This window comes from Ornithorhynchus anatinus, chromosome 3, assembly GCF_004115215.2.
Source record: "Ornithorhynchus anatinus isolate Pmale09 chromosome 3, mOrnAna1.pri.v4, whole genome shotgun sequence".
Lineage (NCBI taxonomy): Eukaryota > Metazoa > Chordata > Mammalia > Monotremata > Ornithorhynchidae > Ornithorhynchus > Ornithorhynchus anatinus.
The window spans coordinates 11116129-11134879 of record NC_041730.1 but is presented as its reverse complement, the minus strand read 5'-3'; the positions used below and the strand labels follow the sequence as shown (position 1 = coordinate 11134879).

General features: G+C 43.8%; 1 protein-coding gene across 3 annotated transcripts in view; it reads left to right on the top strand.

The window, feature by feature from the left end:
- Positions 1 to 14089, top strand: part of PDE3B (phosphodiesterase 3B) — a 166888-nt gene extending 152799 nt beyond the window's left edge. For all 3 annotated transcript variants that reach the window (XM_029061597.1, XM_029061598.1, XM_029061596.2), the window contains 6 exons: positions 1561 to 1674; positions 3834 to 4033; positions 6474 to 6677; positions 7882 to 8043; positions 10368 to 10647; positions 11939 to 14089. In XM_029061597.1, the coding sequence (XP_028917430.1) occupies positions 1561 to 1674; positions 3834 to 4033; positions 6474 to 6677; positions 7882 to 8043; positions 10368 to 10647; positions 11939 to 12156 (1178 nt within the window). In that variant the 3' untranslated portion in view covers positions 12157 to 14089. The remainder of the gene's footprint in view (positions 1 to 1560; positions 1675 to 3833; positions 4034 to 6473; positions 6678 to 7881; positions 8044 to 10367; positions 10648 to 11938) is intronic.
- Positions 14090 to 18751: the final 4662 nt, after the last annotated feature.

Here is an 18751-nt window from a genome sequence, read left to right as displayed (position 1 = left end):
CTTTGAAAACCTGAGCTTTAATTATTAGTTTGAATCCAGACAATTTAATCTCTTTTTCAAATTTGACCCCATAATGTGGTCAACCTGGATGTAGAAGCATGAGGCAACATTTGGATCATTTTGGCCAGCTTTCTTAGGCATGATAATAGACCTTTTCAGTTATACCTTCTGTTTCACATTCTTCTCACCATATTGTTTTTCTTTCTGTGATCATCCTCTTTCTAGTCTCCTTAGTTATTCATTGAAATCACTAACCCTTTCTCCTGCCTAATTAATAGCTCATTTTTTTAACTTTCCCAGCCTACTGTAAGAAGAAGATGGGAACATTTTTATTCTGTACCCAGTTCCTTAATTCTGTGGCATGCATCTAGTGGGTATTCTGCAAATCCACTGAAGATGGCTGTCATCATTTCTTTTTTAAGCTTCTTAGCTTCCATAACAGCCTTTATGTATTCTTTCCTCCATGTATTTATGGAATCTCACTCTCAAGGGTACTAACTCTAGTAATAGTACTTGTCGAATGCCCAAATGGAAGATTTCACTCTAATGGGGGAGACGGACATAAAAAATATTGGCAAATAGAATCATCAGAGTGAACAATAGAACGTACATTTGAAACACTGTATATAAAAGTAAGTGGTGAGGATGGGTGACACTACCCTTGCGTCCGAGATGGATGCTGAGTTAACGTGACTTGGGAAGGTTAATTGGGAGAGGTGGATTTTGGGAGGGCTTTGAACATGGAGAATGTGAGAATAAGGGAGCAAGGAAGTTCCAGACCCGAGGAATGCCATGAGCGGGAGGAGACGGGAAAGTCGAGAGCGAGGTGCAGTTGGAACATTAGCTTGGAAGGAGCTCTAGTCATCGGAATATCGTACTCCTAAGGGATATATTCTGAAAGTCTGTATTATTTGTCTTTGAGTAAGGAAACAAAGCGCAATGCTGAGTCTGATTTTTCCCTTTCTTTTGAGCGGTCGGGGCTGTGCGAATGGGCCTCAGTATAAGCAGTATTTCCACAGTTAGCGAGGGTTGCAACATTTGAGAGCTTTATACTATCACCTTTAATAATTATCAATTCAACATATTAATTTCTGAACACAATAGATTTAAGCTGTAAATGTATATTCATTGTGTGAACGGAAAGTGGATATTTACAACATACTAGAAAAATTTCACTGTTGCCTATTCTGTATATTCTCTATCAGTTGTGTTGATCGAGCAATAACTGGTTTACACCTAGCAAGTATATGAGCCACACAGCATTAAACAGAAACCATGGTAGAAAATTCTTCCCAAAGTAGTGAGTTTTTTTCTCACTTGTTTTATGATTAATCAGTATATTTTATCTTTAAGAAAAAGGAATTTCAAAGTCTTGGTAGCCACAAAAACTAAATTTTGTGAAAAGAAATTATAAATTAGAAGAAATTTAAGAATCAAGTTTCGTGGCGTAAATTCTTAAGACAAACCATTGCTTTGTTTCCTATCTCTGCTTTTTAAAAATTGTCACACTACCTCATCTCCACAGTAGTGTAACAAAAGTATTTGTCGATGACTTTTTAGATCACAATCGAATTCACGCTACAGATGTCCTTCATGCAGTTTGGTACCTGACCACTCGGCCGATACCTGGATTTCAGCAGACCCACAGCGATCATGTGACAGAAAGTGACACAGGTACTGTCTTGAGTAAATAAATACAGAAATAAATACACATCCAGTATGTACATGTCCTTAGTAGATCCAGGGCAACCCCTGCAGACATCAACCGACACATCAGGAACACTGATATCCTCCTTCAGTATCACTGCCATATAGTCGTTTTTCTGGCCAGTTATTGAAGTACACCTACAGTGGATTCAGCACAAAAAACCTTTACCTGACTTTTGACTGGCCCTCCATTTTATATCCATGGATTTTTCTGTTGAAAATAGAAGAGTTTTTCCTGGAAGTCATGTTTTTATTTTCAAAGAAAAATACCTCATTGTTCTTCTTTTTTTTTCCCTTTGTGGCTTTAAAAATAAATGTACTTATTTCCAGAACTAATGTAAAACTGAGATCAGGACCAAAAAAAAAATAATCCTTCAGAATGAAGAAAAAAGACAGCCCCAGCCCCATTTTGTACCCAAAGATTTTTGCTCCATCCCCAGAGGGCAGCCTTGGTCATAAAGATAGGACTTGTTTCCTTGTCTTTTCCTCTCACCAGAATATCTCCCTGTCTTCCAAATCACACCATGCTTTGAAAAGTAGCAAGTACTTAAAAAAATGAGAAACAATGTGGTCTAGTGGAAAGAGCATCAGCTTGGGAGTCAGAGGACCTGGATTCTACTCCCTGCCCTGCCAATTGTTTGCTGTGTGACCTCAGGCAAGTCACTTAGCTTCTCTGTGACTTGGTTTCCTCAACTGAAAAATGGAGATTCATTCAGTCATATTTATTGAGCACCTACTGTGTGCAGAGCACTGACTAACCTGTTCTCTTTCTTACTTAGACTGTGAGCCCCAAGAGGGACAAGGACTATAGCCAACCAGAGTAAGTTGTATCTAACCCACCACTTAGAAGAACAGTGCTTGACAGATATTAAGTGCTTAATAAATTCCTAATAACAATAATAATTATGACTTATTAGCATAAGATCCTTCGGGATCTATGTCTGTTACAGTTTTGCTGTCTTGCTGAAGGAACACCTCCGCTCTACAGGAATGGTTTTCCCTCTGACAAAAAGTGAGTCGATGGGAAATCTTACTGGATTTTACCCTCACTCAACATTCTAGAGGCAGAATATTCAGTTTTCTGATCCTGAGCAGATAAATCCTGTGAGAAAGTTGAAGGGGTAATGAGGGTGGAAATGGCTGAAGTACGACTGTAGAGGTTAAAAGAATGCCCAACTCTGAGCATCCTTACGAGATTCAGAATGCAGAAGCCATTTCCTATATGGGAGTGAAAAGTGGGCAGTTCCAAAACAAGGTCTGGTCCAACAGAAAGTTGGAAAAAGAACTTACTACCTGATCAAACTCTGGAGGTGGAGAATTTAATTTTTCTTTATGTTTATAGGATGTAACTAGGAATTTCAGTGGTCGTATGATCGAACATTCACATTTCATAGCTCAACCTTCACCTGAGCTAGAAATCTTATCTTTATGGTTGGTTTATGCCTTTTTTCCCCCCCAGATAGAGGAGGGTCCTTGGCATCGATCTTATTTTGCCCTTTGTCCAGGTTTTGGAAAATGTATTGCAAATCAATGGGCCCAGTTTTTTTTTTCCGGATTTGATTAAGGCTATATAGTAGTTGCTCACCAGATAAGCAAACCAAAATTTGCTCGCCTTACAATCTTGAATCACAGTCAAAATTTTAATATCTAAATCAATTCTGGATTTGTGTGAAATGCATATAAACCACTAGGCCTGTAGAAATTCAGTTTCTTTCCCAGCCACTCACTTGTTCCTGGTTAAAAAGGATGACAACGATCATGCCAAACTGAGGGGAGTTTTGCATCATTTATTATTATTAATATTAATTTTGGTATTCGTTAAGAGTTTATTGTGGGCCAGGCACCATACTAAACACTAGGGTAGATGCAAGCAAATGTGGTTGAACACAGTCCCTGTCCCACATGTCCCAGTTTCAATATCCATTTTACAGATGAGGTAACCGAGTCACAGAGAAATAAAGTGACTTGGCCAAGTTCACACAGCAGATAAGTGGCGTAGCAGGGATTAGAACCCATTACCTTCTGGCTCCCAGGCCGGTGCTGTACCCACTGTGCCGTGCTGCTTCTGCGTAATTTAGCATAGTCTTGATTATTGATGATATCTTCTTCTGCATATTTTCCCCCAGATTCTGATAGTGGAATTACCCCTGGTCGGGTTGCTTATATTTCCTCAAAGAGTTGTCCTATATTGGATGACAATTATGGCTGCCTAGCATCAAACATTCCTGCCTTGGAGTTGATGGCCCTCTACGTAGCAGCTGCCATGCATGATTATGACCATCCAGGGCGGACAAATGCATTTCTTGTGGCTACCAATGCACCTCAGGTAAGAGATGTATTAGACTGCTCGAAGAAGGGATCATTTAGAAACTGAAACCCTGTCAGTATTGCCCCTTGATTGTGAGAGTCACACGGCAGCTCAGAGAGCCCCTCTTTGTTCTTTCCGGGATGATAGCATTGAACGTCATGTTGTCCGATATTTCTAGGGAACTAGGGCAGTCATCTCATTCTTCAACAGATGTAACTCTCCAAATGCTAGGTAGTTTATGAAACAGGGAGATTGTTTTGAAAAACGGAACCTCTGGCTATAATTATTGTAGCTTGCACTTGATTTGAAATATCTTACGAGCCGACTGAGGCGTAACCTTTTCTAAAGTAAAATATTCCCAACCAAGAGAAGGGCGAGCTGTTGCATTTGTTTTTGGAAGGGCAGTGAAGGGTGATAGGGGTAATGGAGAGGGGAGTGATTTCCATTTTTAAAAAATCAGGGGTGGGATGAGACTAAAACCGCAAGCTTTGTTTGGATGCATCAAACAGAGAAGGTTCAGGGAAAACACCTTGGACGGCCACTCTGCTGGTGATAAAGAGAAGTCTGATTGTTTCCTCCCGTCTCTGATTCCGTGAGGCCTTAACTTCCAAGATAGAGTTCATTCCAAGGCTGTGCTTTTCCCCCATATGACTGGGCAAATTCCAGTTATGTGGCAACCTAATGGGAGATAGCAACTGTAGGAGGTTAAGTAACGGGATGGGGTTCGGGAGAGAGAAAGCTAGGGAGGATTATCAGTGAAGGAGAGGGCATTTAAAATACATGGAATCTTTTAGGCTTTGCACCCAGAAAGTCTATTCACTAAAAACTTAATTCACATCTGCTTGAAAGAGCATTTGAATTAGGCTTCTTTGGGAATGATGTGAACACACATGTCATCTCTATGTTCTGGTTGACAGCACCTTTATTTGCACAGAACCCCAGATCTTGCAGGTCTTTAAAATCATTAGAAAATAAAAAGTCATTGAAAGTCCAGTGGCCAAGTAATTTACCAGCATTAAAAACTTTTTCATGCTTTACCACTTCCATTGCAGCAAAAATAGTGTCAGGACCCTGACTCCATTACATAGTTGGGAACCTAGTAGTATGTACATGAATTTTTGCACATGTTCTATTTCTGCTTGCTTTGTAGCAGAATACCAGTTCTCCAGCATACTTAGATTGTGAGCCCCATGTGGGACAGGGACTGTGTCCAATCTGATTAACTGGTGTCTACCCCAGCTCTTAAAACAGTGCTTGACACATAGTAGGCATTTTACCAATACCATTAAAAAAAAAAAGCCAGCCAGAATATCTTGATATTCCACTATCTGGTGAGTCTTGCCAGAGGTTGTCAGTGCCTGCCAACTTTCTAAAAACCCAAACCAGGGTTCCAGTAATCTAGAGCATGCTTCTTCTCTTCATTGGAAGCACAAGGCTTATTGGTCTGAAGTTCCTTTTAGTTTTCTTCTGGTCTTTGGATACCTAATTGAGCTGCTCAATTAAATGTTCAGAATCTGTTGGAAAAGACCCTCTAATGTTGCTCTGAGCCCCGATGGTGCCCAGTAAATATTTGCTGACTGAAAAACAGGCACTAAACATTCATTCAATCAATCGTATTTATTGAGCGCTTTCTCTGTGCAGAGCACTGTCCTAAGCACTTGGAAAGTACAATTTGTCAACAGATAGAGGCAATCCCTACCCAACAACGCGCTCACAGCCTAGAATGAGGGAGACTGACAACAAAACAAGTAGACAGGCATTAGTCTCTTCCACCCACCTCAGGTTCAGTTTGAGCTGCAACTCTATTGTACTGAATACCCTCCCAACCGCTTAGTACAGTGCTCTACACACAGTAAGCACTCAATAGACTCCACTGTTAATACCTCATCTCACTAATCTCCTATTACAGCCCAGCCCACACATTCCGCTCCCTAAGGGCCAGCTTATTCACGGTGCCCTTTTCTCATCTATCTCACGGCCGACCCTTTCCCACATCCTCCTCGAAGTCCTCCCACTCCCTCCCCCTTCATATATGCCAGACCACCACTCTGTCCACCTTCAAAACATGGTTGAGGACACATCTTCTCCAAGAGGCCTTCCTCAAATAAGCTTTCTTTTCCCCGGCTCACTGTCCCTTCCTCATTGTCTATGCACCTGAATCTGTAACCTTTGCCCATTTGATATTCACCCACCTCCAACCTCCCAGCACTTGCGTATATATTTTTAAATTATATATTACAGATTATTTATTCATTTCAACGTCTGACTCCCCCTCTAGATTGTAAATTTGTTACGGGCAGGGAACGTGTCTGCTAATTCTGTTGTACTTTCCCAAGTGCTTAGTATAGTGCTCTGCACATAGTAAGCTCTCAGTAAATACCACTGACTGACATTTGTCGATCAGTTGACATAAGTGTCTTTAAAACAGCTAATAACTTGGTTTTCCGATCCTCTGTAGGCCGTTCTTTACAACGATCGCTCCGTCCTGGAAAATCACCATGCTGCATCAGCGTGGAATCTCTTCCTCTCTCGCCCAGAATACAACTTCTTATCTAACTTGGAGCACGTGGAATTCAAACGTTTTCGTTTCCTAGTCATTGAAGCAATCCTCGCGACAGACCTCAAAAAGCATTTCGATTTCCTGGCGGAATTCAACGCTAAGGTTTGTCATGCACGATCATGTCTGCGCTTAGAGTGGATGGAATCTAATAGTCCTGGAGGGTTGGGTGTGGCCACAGGTGAAACTTGGTTTATTGTTAGAATTCCTTTGTTTTAAATCGTCCTTTCCTTTAGGGTGGTTTTGGATCATTATATTTAAAACCCCTACAGGAGTTTAAAAAAAAAAAAAAAGGATTGAATTGCCTCTTGAGTTGGGTCCAGATCTTTAAATGACGATTCAGCGGGGTGCAGGGGAGGATGCATCTGAGGACACCCAGCACCAGCACTTAGTACAGTGCCTGACACATAGTAAGCGCTTAACAAATACCATTATTATTATTATTATTATTATTATTATTGTGGAGAGGTGATGAACTTCTACCCATCACCCGAAGCCAGTATGTGTTTCATTCATTTATTCAACGGAATTTATTGAGCACTTACTGTGTGCCGAGCACTTTCCTTTGCACTTGGGAACTACAGCACAACAATGAACAGACACATTCCTGCCCACAGTGAGCTTACAATCTTAGAGGAGGAGGATCCCAGAACAATAAGTGCTTTCTGTTTCAATCAATCAGTGGTATTTATTTATTTATTTTAATGGCATTTATTAAGCTCTTATTATGTTCCAGGGACTGAACTAAGTGCTAGGCTAGATACAAACTAATAAAGTTGGACGCAGTCCATGTCCCATATGGGACTCCCAGTCTTAATCCCCATTGTACAGATGTGGTACCCGAAGCCCAGAGAAGTGAAGCGACTTGTCCAAGGTTGCAGGGCGGACAAGTGTCAAAGCCTGGATTAGACCTCAGGTTCTCCCAGGCCTGGGCTGTTTCCAGTAGGCCTCGCTGCTTCTTACGAGGCCTTACTGCTTTATGTATTGACCTCTTGCGGAACACTGTACTAAACGCTTGCCCTCTTCTACACTGTACACTGTGCTCCCTGGCAAGGCAGCTGGTCCGAGCTGCGTAGTGGAGCCTGGCCGTGACCCGCAGGCCTGCCTCAGGGCAAGGCAGTCCAGGTCGGGTTGGTTTCTCCACTCTGCGAAATGCCCTGGCTCTGGCTGGCTCTTGAGGGGGTCACCCACCAGCCCCCTGAGACCACCACAGAGAGATGATCTGCAGTGAAATCCCCGAGTGTAGAGGCAGTGACCTGCAGGTGTTCAAGGTCGGCTGATCGAAAATCCTTTTTTCCCCCCGAAACAGGCGAATGACGTCAATAGTTCCGGTATAGAATGGAGTAATGAGAACGACCGCCTCTTAGTCTGCCAGGTGTGCATTAAATTAGCCGATATCAACGGTCCAGCCAAAGTTCGAGATCTGCATCTGAAATGGACCGAAGGCATTGTCAACGAATTTTACGAGCAGGTAAGTTGGAGAGTGCTCAACGGGGGATTCTTGCCCAGCCAACGCGGGAGCCAGAAGGGTCCGGGAGAAGGACGGCTTTCCTTTCCTCCTTTTCCCTCTACCGGCCCAGATGAGACCAAGTTGGACTTGTGTCTGGCTAGGGTGGTTTGAGTGTTTCTCTGTCAGGAGGAGGGAGATGGGACTGGGCCTTTCCACTCCTGCATCATCTTATGAATCTGTCCCCCAGCCCCTGTGATCTAGTAATAATAATAATGCTGGTATTTGTTAAGCGCTTACTATGTGCAGAGCACTGTTCTAAGCGCTGCGGTAGATACAGGGTGATCAAGTTGTCCCACGTGAGGCTCACAGTTAAACCCCATTTTACAGATGAGGGAAGTTAGGCCCAGAGAAGTTAAGTGACTTGCCCACAGTCACACAGCTGACAAATGGCGGAGCTGGAATTCAAACCCATGACCTCTGACTCCCCAGCTCGGGCTCTTTCCACTGAGCCAAGCTGCTTCCAGAGAATCTCCACTGAGGGTCTCTTCAATTCACAGGCAGAATCATTAGCTCTGATGCAGAAGCAGTAGCCAGGTCCTTCAGATCAGATATTCATTCATTGTCATTCGTTCAGCCATATTTATTGAGCACTTATTGTGTGCACCGCACCGTACTAAGTGCTTGGGAGAGTAGCAGTGGGACAACATACAAGCCTGCATCTTTGGTGTCATCCTTGACTCCTCTCTGTCATTCACCCCACATATCCAATCTGTCACCAAAGCCTGCCGGTCTCACCTTCACAACACCGCCAAGGTTCGCCCTTTCGTCTCCATCCAATCCGCTACCAAGTTAGTACAGTCACTCATCCCATCCTGACCGGATGACTGCATCAGCCTCCCTTCTGTCCTCCCGACCTGCTGTCTCTCCCCAGTACAATCCATACTTCATTCCGCTGCCTGGATTATCTTTCTATAGAAACATTCTAGGCATGTCATCCCCCTCCTCAAAAATCTCCAGTAGTTGCCTATCAGCCTCCTTATCAAGCAAAAACTCCTCACTATTGGCTTCAGAGCTCTTCATCACCTTGCCCCCTTTCACCTCACTTCCTTTTGTGCCACTATTCACTGGACTACAGGAGCAAGGAAGCTTTCAAATACCTTTTTGTTTTGGGTTGTTTTTTTTTCTAATGGTGCTTGTTAAGCTTTTACTATGTGCCAAGCATTGTACTAAATGCCGGGGTAGATACAAGATAATCAGATTGGACGCAGTCCCTGTCTCATGTGAGGCTCAAGTGTAAGTAGGAGGATTTTCATTTTAATGCCTCATCTTTGGAAATTTGATCTCACTCACCCCTCTTGGCAGAAGAAGATTCAAGTTCAGCTTCTTTCCCCATTTGGGGGTCTTAGTCCAGTCTTATGTTCTCAAATGTCTCTCTCTGATCCTTGCTTGGGTTTCTGCCTATGATCTTTCTTTTTCCTGACATTGAACTCCCTCTCCCTCCACTGTGATATCCCCCTGCTCCTGCATTGTCTCTTCTCTCCTCTTTCCCTTTCAACTCCACTTCATGATCTGTTTCTCCGTCAGTCAAATCGATGGTATTTGTTGAGCATTTATTATGTACAGAGCGTTGTTCTAAGAGAATACAATACGGTAGAGTCGGTAGACATGATCCCTGAGCTCAGGGAGCTTACGTCCCCCTCTCCCCTTTGCATCTCCTCTCTTCATTTGGTCCTTTCAAAATAATAATGCCAAAATAGGAAATAGAATTCCTCTGGTGACAGGAGGCCACCAGAGAGAGAAATTGGCCAATTGGAAAAACCCAACCTTGACATTTACATTTGATGTAACTGCAGTGATGTTGTATAGCCTGAAATTTGTCAAAACAATCGAGTGGGAACCAGTGTGTCAGCACAATTGGGGGAATAGCATTTCTGTCTTAATTGTTGTTAATGAACATAAAATATTATGCTTGCCCTGAACTGCTGGAGCATATATTCTTTGTTTAACAATGTACAGGTATTAAAGTCAATTTCATTTAGACTCCTGAATCCCTTCCTGTCAGAATCAATCCTGTAAATCTAGTTGGAGTGATGATATTTCTTAAGTGCTCTCCATATACTAAGCACTGTTCTAAGCACTGGGGTAGATCCAAGATAACTGGATTGGACAGAGACCCCACCCCACAAAGGGCTCACAACCTAGTGTCAACAGAAAGGCCTGTAACCAAAATGTTATAAAAGACTTGGCTTCAGGAGCAGAGCTTGTAATTAAACATGTGAGCAAAAAACAGGTACTCGTCTTGGTGACATTTAAAAATTACCTTCTGTTGTTTTTAAAATGTGCAGGGGGATGAAGAAGCAAATCTTGGTTTGCCCATCAGTCCCTTCATGGATCGTTCTTCTCCTCAACTGGCAAAACTCCAGGAGTCTTTTATTACTCACATAGTGGGTCCCCTGTGCAATTCTTATGATGCCGCTGGATTGCTTCCTGGCCAGTGGGTGGATGAAGAAGATGATGACACTGAAAGTGGTGATGATGAAGAGGAGGAGGAGGAGGAGGAGGAAGAAGAGGAGGGTGAAGAGTTGGATACAGAAGATGAAGAAATGGAAGACAATCTAAATCCAAGTAAGGCCATAAGCACATCTTTGAATACAGAAATTATTGTTTGAAACTATGAGAACCCTGGGTGCTTCTTTTTGGATCCTTCTGGTTGGGGTTTCCAGACTAGGTGTGAATTTATTTTGGGTTCTGGTTGACTAATATAGGGCTTGTTAACTAGTGTCCAGTACTGAAACATTTTAACTTTTTAGAGTCTGAATCTCAAGTCTGAATCTCTGATCCCAGCTCTGCCACTTGTCTGCTGTGTGACTTTGGGCAAGTCACTTACTTTCTCTGTGCCTCAGTTACTTCGGCTGTCAAATGGGGATTAAGACTGTTAGCCTTATATGGAACAGGGACTTTGTCCAATCCGATTTGCTTGTATCCGCCCCAGCGCTTGGCTCAAAGTAAGCACTGAATGAATACCACAATTATTATTATTATCGTTATTACTATTAGGAACAAAGTAAAAAACAGTAATAGCCATGTCTAATTAATCAGAAACATTTATTCATGGTTGGCTGGTCTTCTAGCTATTCCTCTGGATTTCCATTTTGAAAATGAAGGTTAAAGTTGTCAGAAGAATCAATCCACTTGAGGTGGATTTTTCCCGCAAAAACCTAGCTGTGTAGATAGCTCTTAAAAACCCTTGCACACTGCTTCCTTGCTTCCATTACCCCCTGAGAAGCTTCCAGGCGGCTTAAAAAGAAAAAAAAGTGTGAGATTTTGGGTGGAGCTTTGCAAAGCCCAAATAGATTGATCAGCCACAGGCTGCTAAAAGTATCCTTTTCTCTGGAAAATCTGGAAAAAATGCCCGACGACCCCTCCGAAAGCACATACGGCACCCCACCGTAACTCACCTCCTCCCATTCCAAAGCCCTCTTCCCCCAGCTCCAGATAGAGCATACTGGACAGGGCAGCTCTCGGAGACCTGCAGCACTTTGGGAAAAGCCTTTGGAGGGGGGTCCCTCTGAGCTGGCCGGGGCAGCGAAACCCCCAGACATGCCTGTCCAGAAGCAGCATGGCCTAGAGGAAAGAGTCAGGGCCTGAGAGTCAGAAGACCCCGGGTTCTACTCCCTGCTCTGCCTTGGCCCAGTCACTTCACTTCTCTGGGCCTCAGTTTCCTCATCTGCATGGGGCTGAGACACCCGTTCTCACCATCTCTTAGATTGTGAGCCCTGTGTAGACAGAGTCTGTGTCCGATCTGATTAGTCCGGTGCTTAATGCAGCTCTTGACGGCTTACGAGTGCTTAACGGGTACTATCATTTATTGTTATCATTATTGTTATTATTATTACTGTTATTTTTCTTAATACAGAGCTAAAAAGAAGAAAAGGTAGGCGGCGAATATTTTGCCAGCTAATGCACCACCTGACGGAAAACCATAAGTTCTGGAAGAAGGTGATCGAGGAGGAAGAAAAGTGTAAAGCCGATGGGAATAAACTGCAGGTGGAGACTTCGTCCTTATCTCAAGCCGACGAGATTCAGGTGATCGAGGAAGCGGATGAAGAGGAGGAACGACTGTTTGAAGAGTAAAAGCACCGCGGAGGCTCCAGCGGAGCCCGTGCCATTGCCGGGAACCCCGGACCCGGCTCTCACTGTGCAGACTCTAGACTGACACACGTCACGTAACGTCGAAAGGCCTTAATACTGTGAGCGGATTCTTGCAGCCCAGCAGTCTCCCACTCCTATGCACTTTCACCACATGGAATATAAAACTCGATTTGAAGATCGAATAGCGTCTACCAAGGCGCGCAATCCTTAAATGCCTTCGTGGGTGTACGGATCCTTAATCCTAATGCTGCCTTGCTTGAATACAGAGCTCTTATTTTCCATGAGGTACCTACAACTTTAAAAAAAAAAAAGTGACTTCAGTTACCAAAGTGGCCAGAACTTTTTTTTTTCTTCTGTGGGCCTGTGTGTAGAAACGAATGCAGATCTTCGTGGCCCTGCTAGCCCTGGGGGTTGCCGCTCAGGGCAAGGGTCTTCCTTGCGGCTTGGCAGGGCGGTGGCCGTGCGGGGAGAATTACGTTTTGGACTTTGATGATGAAAAGAATCCAGGTGCATCGATTTGCGATGCTTTTTACTGTTGTGTAGATTCTGCTATGTATTTTATTTTGCTGAAGATATTCAGGTTTGCAGTGTGCATCCAAGTACTTTGTTTTCAAGCCACATCATCCCTTATCGACTTGATGTTCTGTGGTAGAATTTCAAAACTGTTCAGTTCTAACAGTGAAGGGATTTTATTTTTTAGTTTATACTGCTAGGTTTTGTTGTTTTTTTCACTATGACTCAGGTTTCATGTTTTTAAAACGTGTAGGAACTTTCCACACAGATTTTACATAAGCTAAAATCGTGTCCCAATGTTGATTTGCATCACTGATAAAGAGAATATCATTTCCACTTCGTTTATAACTTCTGAGACAAAAGTACCCCAAATTGAAGCCGTGATCTTCCCTTATTTCCTCACATATTCCAATTTTGCAAAACATAAACCACTCCTGCTGAAGGTATGGAATAGAAATGCTAAAGGCTATTTTTTTAAAAAGCATGTATACGTTGAATAAAGAACATGGTTTTGTGTCGAACTGAAACACAGTCATCTCCAGACTATTTCCTACGTGACAGTGCCATGGAGAATTGTGTATATTTTTAGTTTCCGTAATAAACACACATTTTAATATTTCCTGCCATTCCCCCATTTACATTTGGGCTAGTGCACATGAAGTGTATAAAATGACTACTGTTTTCTCCTAGTACCCAACAGCTGTGTAGTTTCAGTACCTCAGAGTAGTGGAAAGCCCTGTTTTTTTTAGACAATCTGAATATTTCTCGGAACCATTTCTCATACAGAAATTCTCACTTGAACGACTGCCCTTGTAAAAGATCATCGATAAGAAAAAAACACGTACAACTCGGACGTAGAGTTGGCAAAGAGATTACAAATACGAAATTTTCTTATATGGAAGGTGTACCGTGTTAGTTTCCAAACAGCGCAATGTCTAATGCGGCACAAGTGTTTAACTTCTGCACAGGAAAATGCCAATATGACCTGAAAATGACTCTCAGCTAATAGGTGTTTCGTTATTCTCGCAGACTGTATCAGAATGTATCTGCTTATATATGTGCAGATTAGGTCAAGAAGCCATCATTTTCTCAAAGATAGACTTGTAATTGTGATCGGACGGGGACTTGGGCTGACCCAATCACAGACTGCAGTTGGGGAACGGGGACGGGGGTGGTTCTGATCTGGGGGTTGGAGGAAGAGCCCGGAGCGTCTGGGGTCTGACCATAGTCTTTCTGTGGCGGTCTGGAAAATCACTAAAACATTTCCTTGTTATTTATTCCACAGTCAGTGCCAAAATCCCTTCTGCCAATATCATTGCTTCTCCCACGTCATTTGTAACGTCTAGGTAGTATTCCCACCAAATATGCCTATGAGTAATAAAATTTAGAACTTTGAAACTGACCATTTATGGACTGTGCATTTTATAGTCTCTCCCCTGTTGTTTTGCTTCCCTATTTACCTCTTCCCTCCTAGAGAAAGAGCTTCTCTCCTGGTAGGCAGGGAGCGGGTCTACCAACTCTGTTAAATTGTACTCTCCCAGACTGTTAATACAGAGCTCTGTACACAGTAGGCACTCAGTAAATAATATTAATGTTGGTACTTGTTAAGCGCTTATTATGTGCAAAGCACTGTTCTAAGCGCTGGGGGGGATACAAGGTGATCAGGTTGTCCCTCATGGGGCTCACAGTCTTCATCCCCATTTTACAGATGAGGTAACTGAGGCCCAGAGAAGTTAAGTGACTTGCCCACATACCACTGATGGACCGATATTGTCATTAAGTAATGACTTCAGTCATTTGGCAGGGATTGTTCAGACAACTTATTGCCATTGTTCTTTTATTGCCATTGTTCTCGTCTGCCCGTCTCCCCCGATTAGACCGTGCGCCCGTCAAACGGCAGGGACTGTCTCTATCTGTTTCCGACTTGTTCATTCCAAGCGCCTAGTACAGTGCTCTGCACATAGTAAGCGCTCAATAAATACTATTGAATACAACTGAATGTAAAGACACACAAATTTTCCAGCATTTTTTGATTTCCATTTTGTAATAACATATGATGTGGTGGGAGTGCTTTTTTATTTAGCTTCTCAACAGAAACACGTGGAAACACTTTTCCACTTCTTTTTCAACACTCTTTCACTGAAATTAATTCCTAAGCAAACTCTTACCTTTTTCCCATACAACTTTTCTACTTGGGAACATAGGTGATTGATGGTTATGACATATCCTTTAGGTACTCGCCCAAAGAAATTCTGAGAGAATTTTAGTGAATGTCATAGTTCTGAAGTCCTATAAAATGGTTTTGGGATAGCATTTCTCAAAGCCATATATTGCTCTTTAAGTGTAGCTCCTTAAGTGTAACTTTGATTTTTCATACTTCCTGAAGTTGCCCGCTATTTCGTGTTATGATTTGCAAATGAAGGTAGGTTTTTTGGGTATGTTGCGGGAGTTTTTACTTAGGGGAGAGAGAGAGAGAGCGAGTGTGTGTTTTCTATTTTAATCTTGCCACTTGGAAAAAAATCCTGAGTAGATGTGTGCAATTTCCTCAGAAAAACCCACAGTGTAAGTCTATTTAGAGACTTTTCCTCCCTTCTTCCTTCCTGCCCGTGTCTCCTCGTGAGGGAGAGAGGGTTTTGGGGTGATCCAAGAGCTTAGTACAGTGCTTTGCACACAGTAAGTGCTCAATAGATACGATTGAAACATGATTGAATCCATGTTGGCAGAAGGCCACTGCATGCCCAAGGAGGTGTCGGAGGTGGTCTGTCATTACGCCGCTAGGCCGGGGAACCTATCGTGGCTCCGCTCCGTTGCCCGCCTGCCTTCAGGCTCACCCCTACCGCCTGGTTCAGACCAAGCTCCTAGAGGGGATCTGACCTTAGTCGGCCCTCTAGGGAGCCTCCGGGTCGGGGAACCAGTCTGATCCAGGAAAGCCCCAGGTGCTCAGAGCTGGCCCAGGCTTCCAGGAAAAAGATCAAGGGCCGCGGGGGCCAAGCATGCACTGGAATGGCTGCCTGCTCAATTGCATTATTCTCTGCTAGAATGCCGCGGTAGGTCACGTGCTCCATCCTAGACGGCAGGCCCCTGCTAGACCTTGTGTGCTGTGCTCTGGCTCCGGCACCTTTCGGAACGGCATTTCCTTGAATGGTAAATCCCCAGGTCTGGGCCGGTGCCCCCGGTTGAGTGGTGAGCAGATGAATAATTATAATAATAATGGTATCTGTTAAGTGCTTACTATGTGCCAAGCACTGTTCTAAGCACAGAAGTAGATACAAAGTTGATAGGTAGGACACAGTCCCTGTCCCACACAGGGCTCACAGTTCAATCCCCATTTTTCAGATGAGGGAACTGAGGCCCAGAGAAGTGAAGTGACTTGCCTGAGGTCACCCAACGGACACGTGGCAGAGCCGGGATTAGAACCCCTCTCCTCCTGACTCGCAGGCCCGTGCTCCAACCACTACGCCAGGCTGCTGCTCATTGTGATGGAATCTGCTGGCAACGCATCCTGGAACTAGGCAGAATAAAAGGATCACGGTGACCGCGAGGTGGAATTAATGTTTGGGAAGGCCCAAAAAGTTGTTTCTTGGGAAAAACAATGACAAAAGTGCCAAGGCTGGACATATTACTGCTTAAAGGCAATGAAGCTCCTTCAGTGGCCTCTGAGGAGAAATGGTAAGTTGTTGCTTTTTTTAAATGAAAAAGAGGGTTGTTCTAACAGATCCTTAGAAGAAGAAATGGCTTTATTTGGAATACATTAGGGAAGGCAGCACCAAGAAATGAATAAATCAATGAATGGTATTTATTGAATGCTTACTGTGTGCAGAGCACTGTACTAAGCCCTTGGGAGAGTACAATAGAACAATAGACACACTCCCTGCTCACACGGGCTTACAGTCTAGAGAGTAAGCACTTGAGAGAGTTGGTAGACATATTACCTACTCACAGGGAGTTTATAGTCTAGAGAGGGAGGCAGACATTGGAATAAATTAACAGCTATGTACATAAGTGCTGGGGCCCTAAATATCAGGTGCTTAAAGGGTACAGGTCCAAGAGCGTAGGCAGCGCAGGAGGAAGAGGGAGTAGGGGAAATGAGGGCTTTGTCCAGGAAGGCTTCTTGGAGGAGAAGTGATTTTAATAAGCCTTTGAAGGTAGAGAGAGAGTGCTGGTCTGTCATATATGAAAGTGGAGGGAGTTCCAAACCAAAGGAAGGATGAAGGCAAGGACTGACAACAAGATAGATGAGATGGAAGTACAGGTAATGATAAATGATGGTATTTGTTAAGCACTTACTGTGTGTCAATCACCATTCTAAGTGCTGGGGCAGATACAAGCTAGTCAGGTTAGACAGTCCATGTCCCACATGGGGCTCACACTCTCAATCCCCATTTTACAGATGAGAGAACTGAGGACCAGAGGAGTAATGTGACTTTTCCGAGGTCATACAGCAGACCAGTGGCAGAGCTGGGATTAGAATCCGTGACCTTCTGACTCCCTGGCCTGTGCTCTATCCACGAAGCCTGCTGCTTCTCTAATAGAGGGGAATAGAGGAACGAACTGGGTGGGCTGGGTTGTAAGATGATGAAATGTCTTAAAGCCGACGGGAAAGAGTTTTTGATGCAGAAATGGATGCCTTGTCACTGGAGGTTCTTGAGTAGTGGGGAGACATGGACTGAACTTTTTTTTAGAAAAATGATCCAGGCAGCAGAGTGAAGTATGATCTGGAGAGGGATGAGACGGGAGGTGGGGTGGTCAGTGAGGAGCCTAATGCGGGAGTCAAGGCGGGATGATAAGTGCTTGGATGAGCGTAGTAGCAGTTAGGATCAATCACTTGTATTTATTGAGCACTTACTGTGAGTAGAGCATTGTAACTGAGAGAAGGAGAGGAAAGGGTGGATTCTAGAGATGTGAAGGTAGAAGTGACAGGATTTGGTGACAGATTTGAATATGTGGATTAAATGAGAGATGAATTAAATGAGCAATGAGCAATGCCGAGATTATTGACTTGTGAGACGGGGAGGATGGGGTGATGTCTACAGTGATGGAAAAGATGGGGAGAACAGGTTTGGATGAGAAGATGATAGGAGTGCTGTTTTGGATGTGAATGTCAGGACAGTGTTCAATTCATTCAATTGTATTTATTGGGCACTTACTGTGTGCAGGGCACTGTACTAGTGCTTGTAAAGCACAATTTGGCACAATTCCCAGCACAGCATCCAAAGCAATAATAATAATAATAATGTTGGTATTTGTTAAGCGCTTACTATGTGCAGAGCACTGTTCTAAGCGCTGGGGTAGACACAGGGGAATCAGGTTGTCCCACGTGGGGCTCACAGTCTTAATCCCCATTTTACAGATGAGGGAACTGAGGCACAGAGAAGTTAAGTGACTCGCCCACAGTCACACAGCTGACAAGTGGCAGAGCTGGGATTCGAACTCATGAGCCCTGACTCCAAAGCCCGTGCTCTTTCCACTAAGCCACATCTTCTCCAAGAGGACTTCTCTGACTAAACCCTCCTTTTCTCTTCTCCCACTCCCTTCTGCATCGCCCTCACATTTGGATTTGCTCCATTTCCTCCCCTCTCCCCCCATCCCCACCCCCACAGCACCTATGTACATTTCGGTGATGAATTTATATTAAAGACCGTCTCCCCTTCTAGACTCTAAGGTCGTTATGGGCAGGGAACCTGTCTACCAACTGTTACACTGTGCCGTCCCAAGGGCTTAATAATAATAATGTTGGTATTTGTTAAGCGTTTACTATGTGCCAGGCACTGTTCTAAGTGCTGGGGTAGATGCAAGGCAATCAGGTTGTCCCACGTGGGGCTCACAGACTTCATCCCCATTTTACAGATGAGGGAACTGAGGCACAGAGAAGTGAAGTGACTTGCCCAACATCACACAGCTGACGTAGCACGGTGCTCTGCACATGGTGCTTAGTAAACGTGGATGATTGAAAGTCTTAAGGGCCAGAGGGTGCCCAGAAACCAAACTTTAGGCAGTGGAGTGGGGACAAGGCAAGGCAAAGGTCAAGTGGCCTTAGCAGCCTATTGAAAGGGAGAGGTCCTTT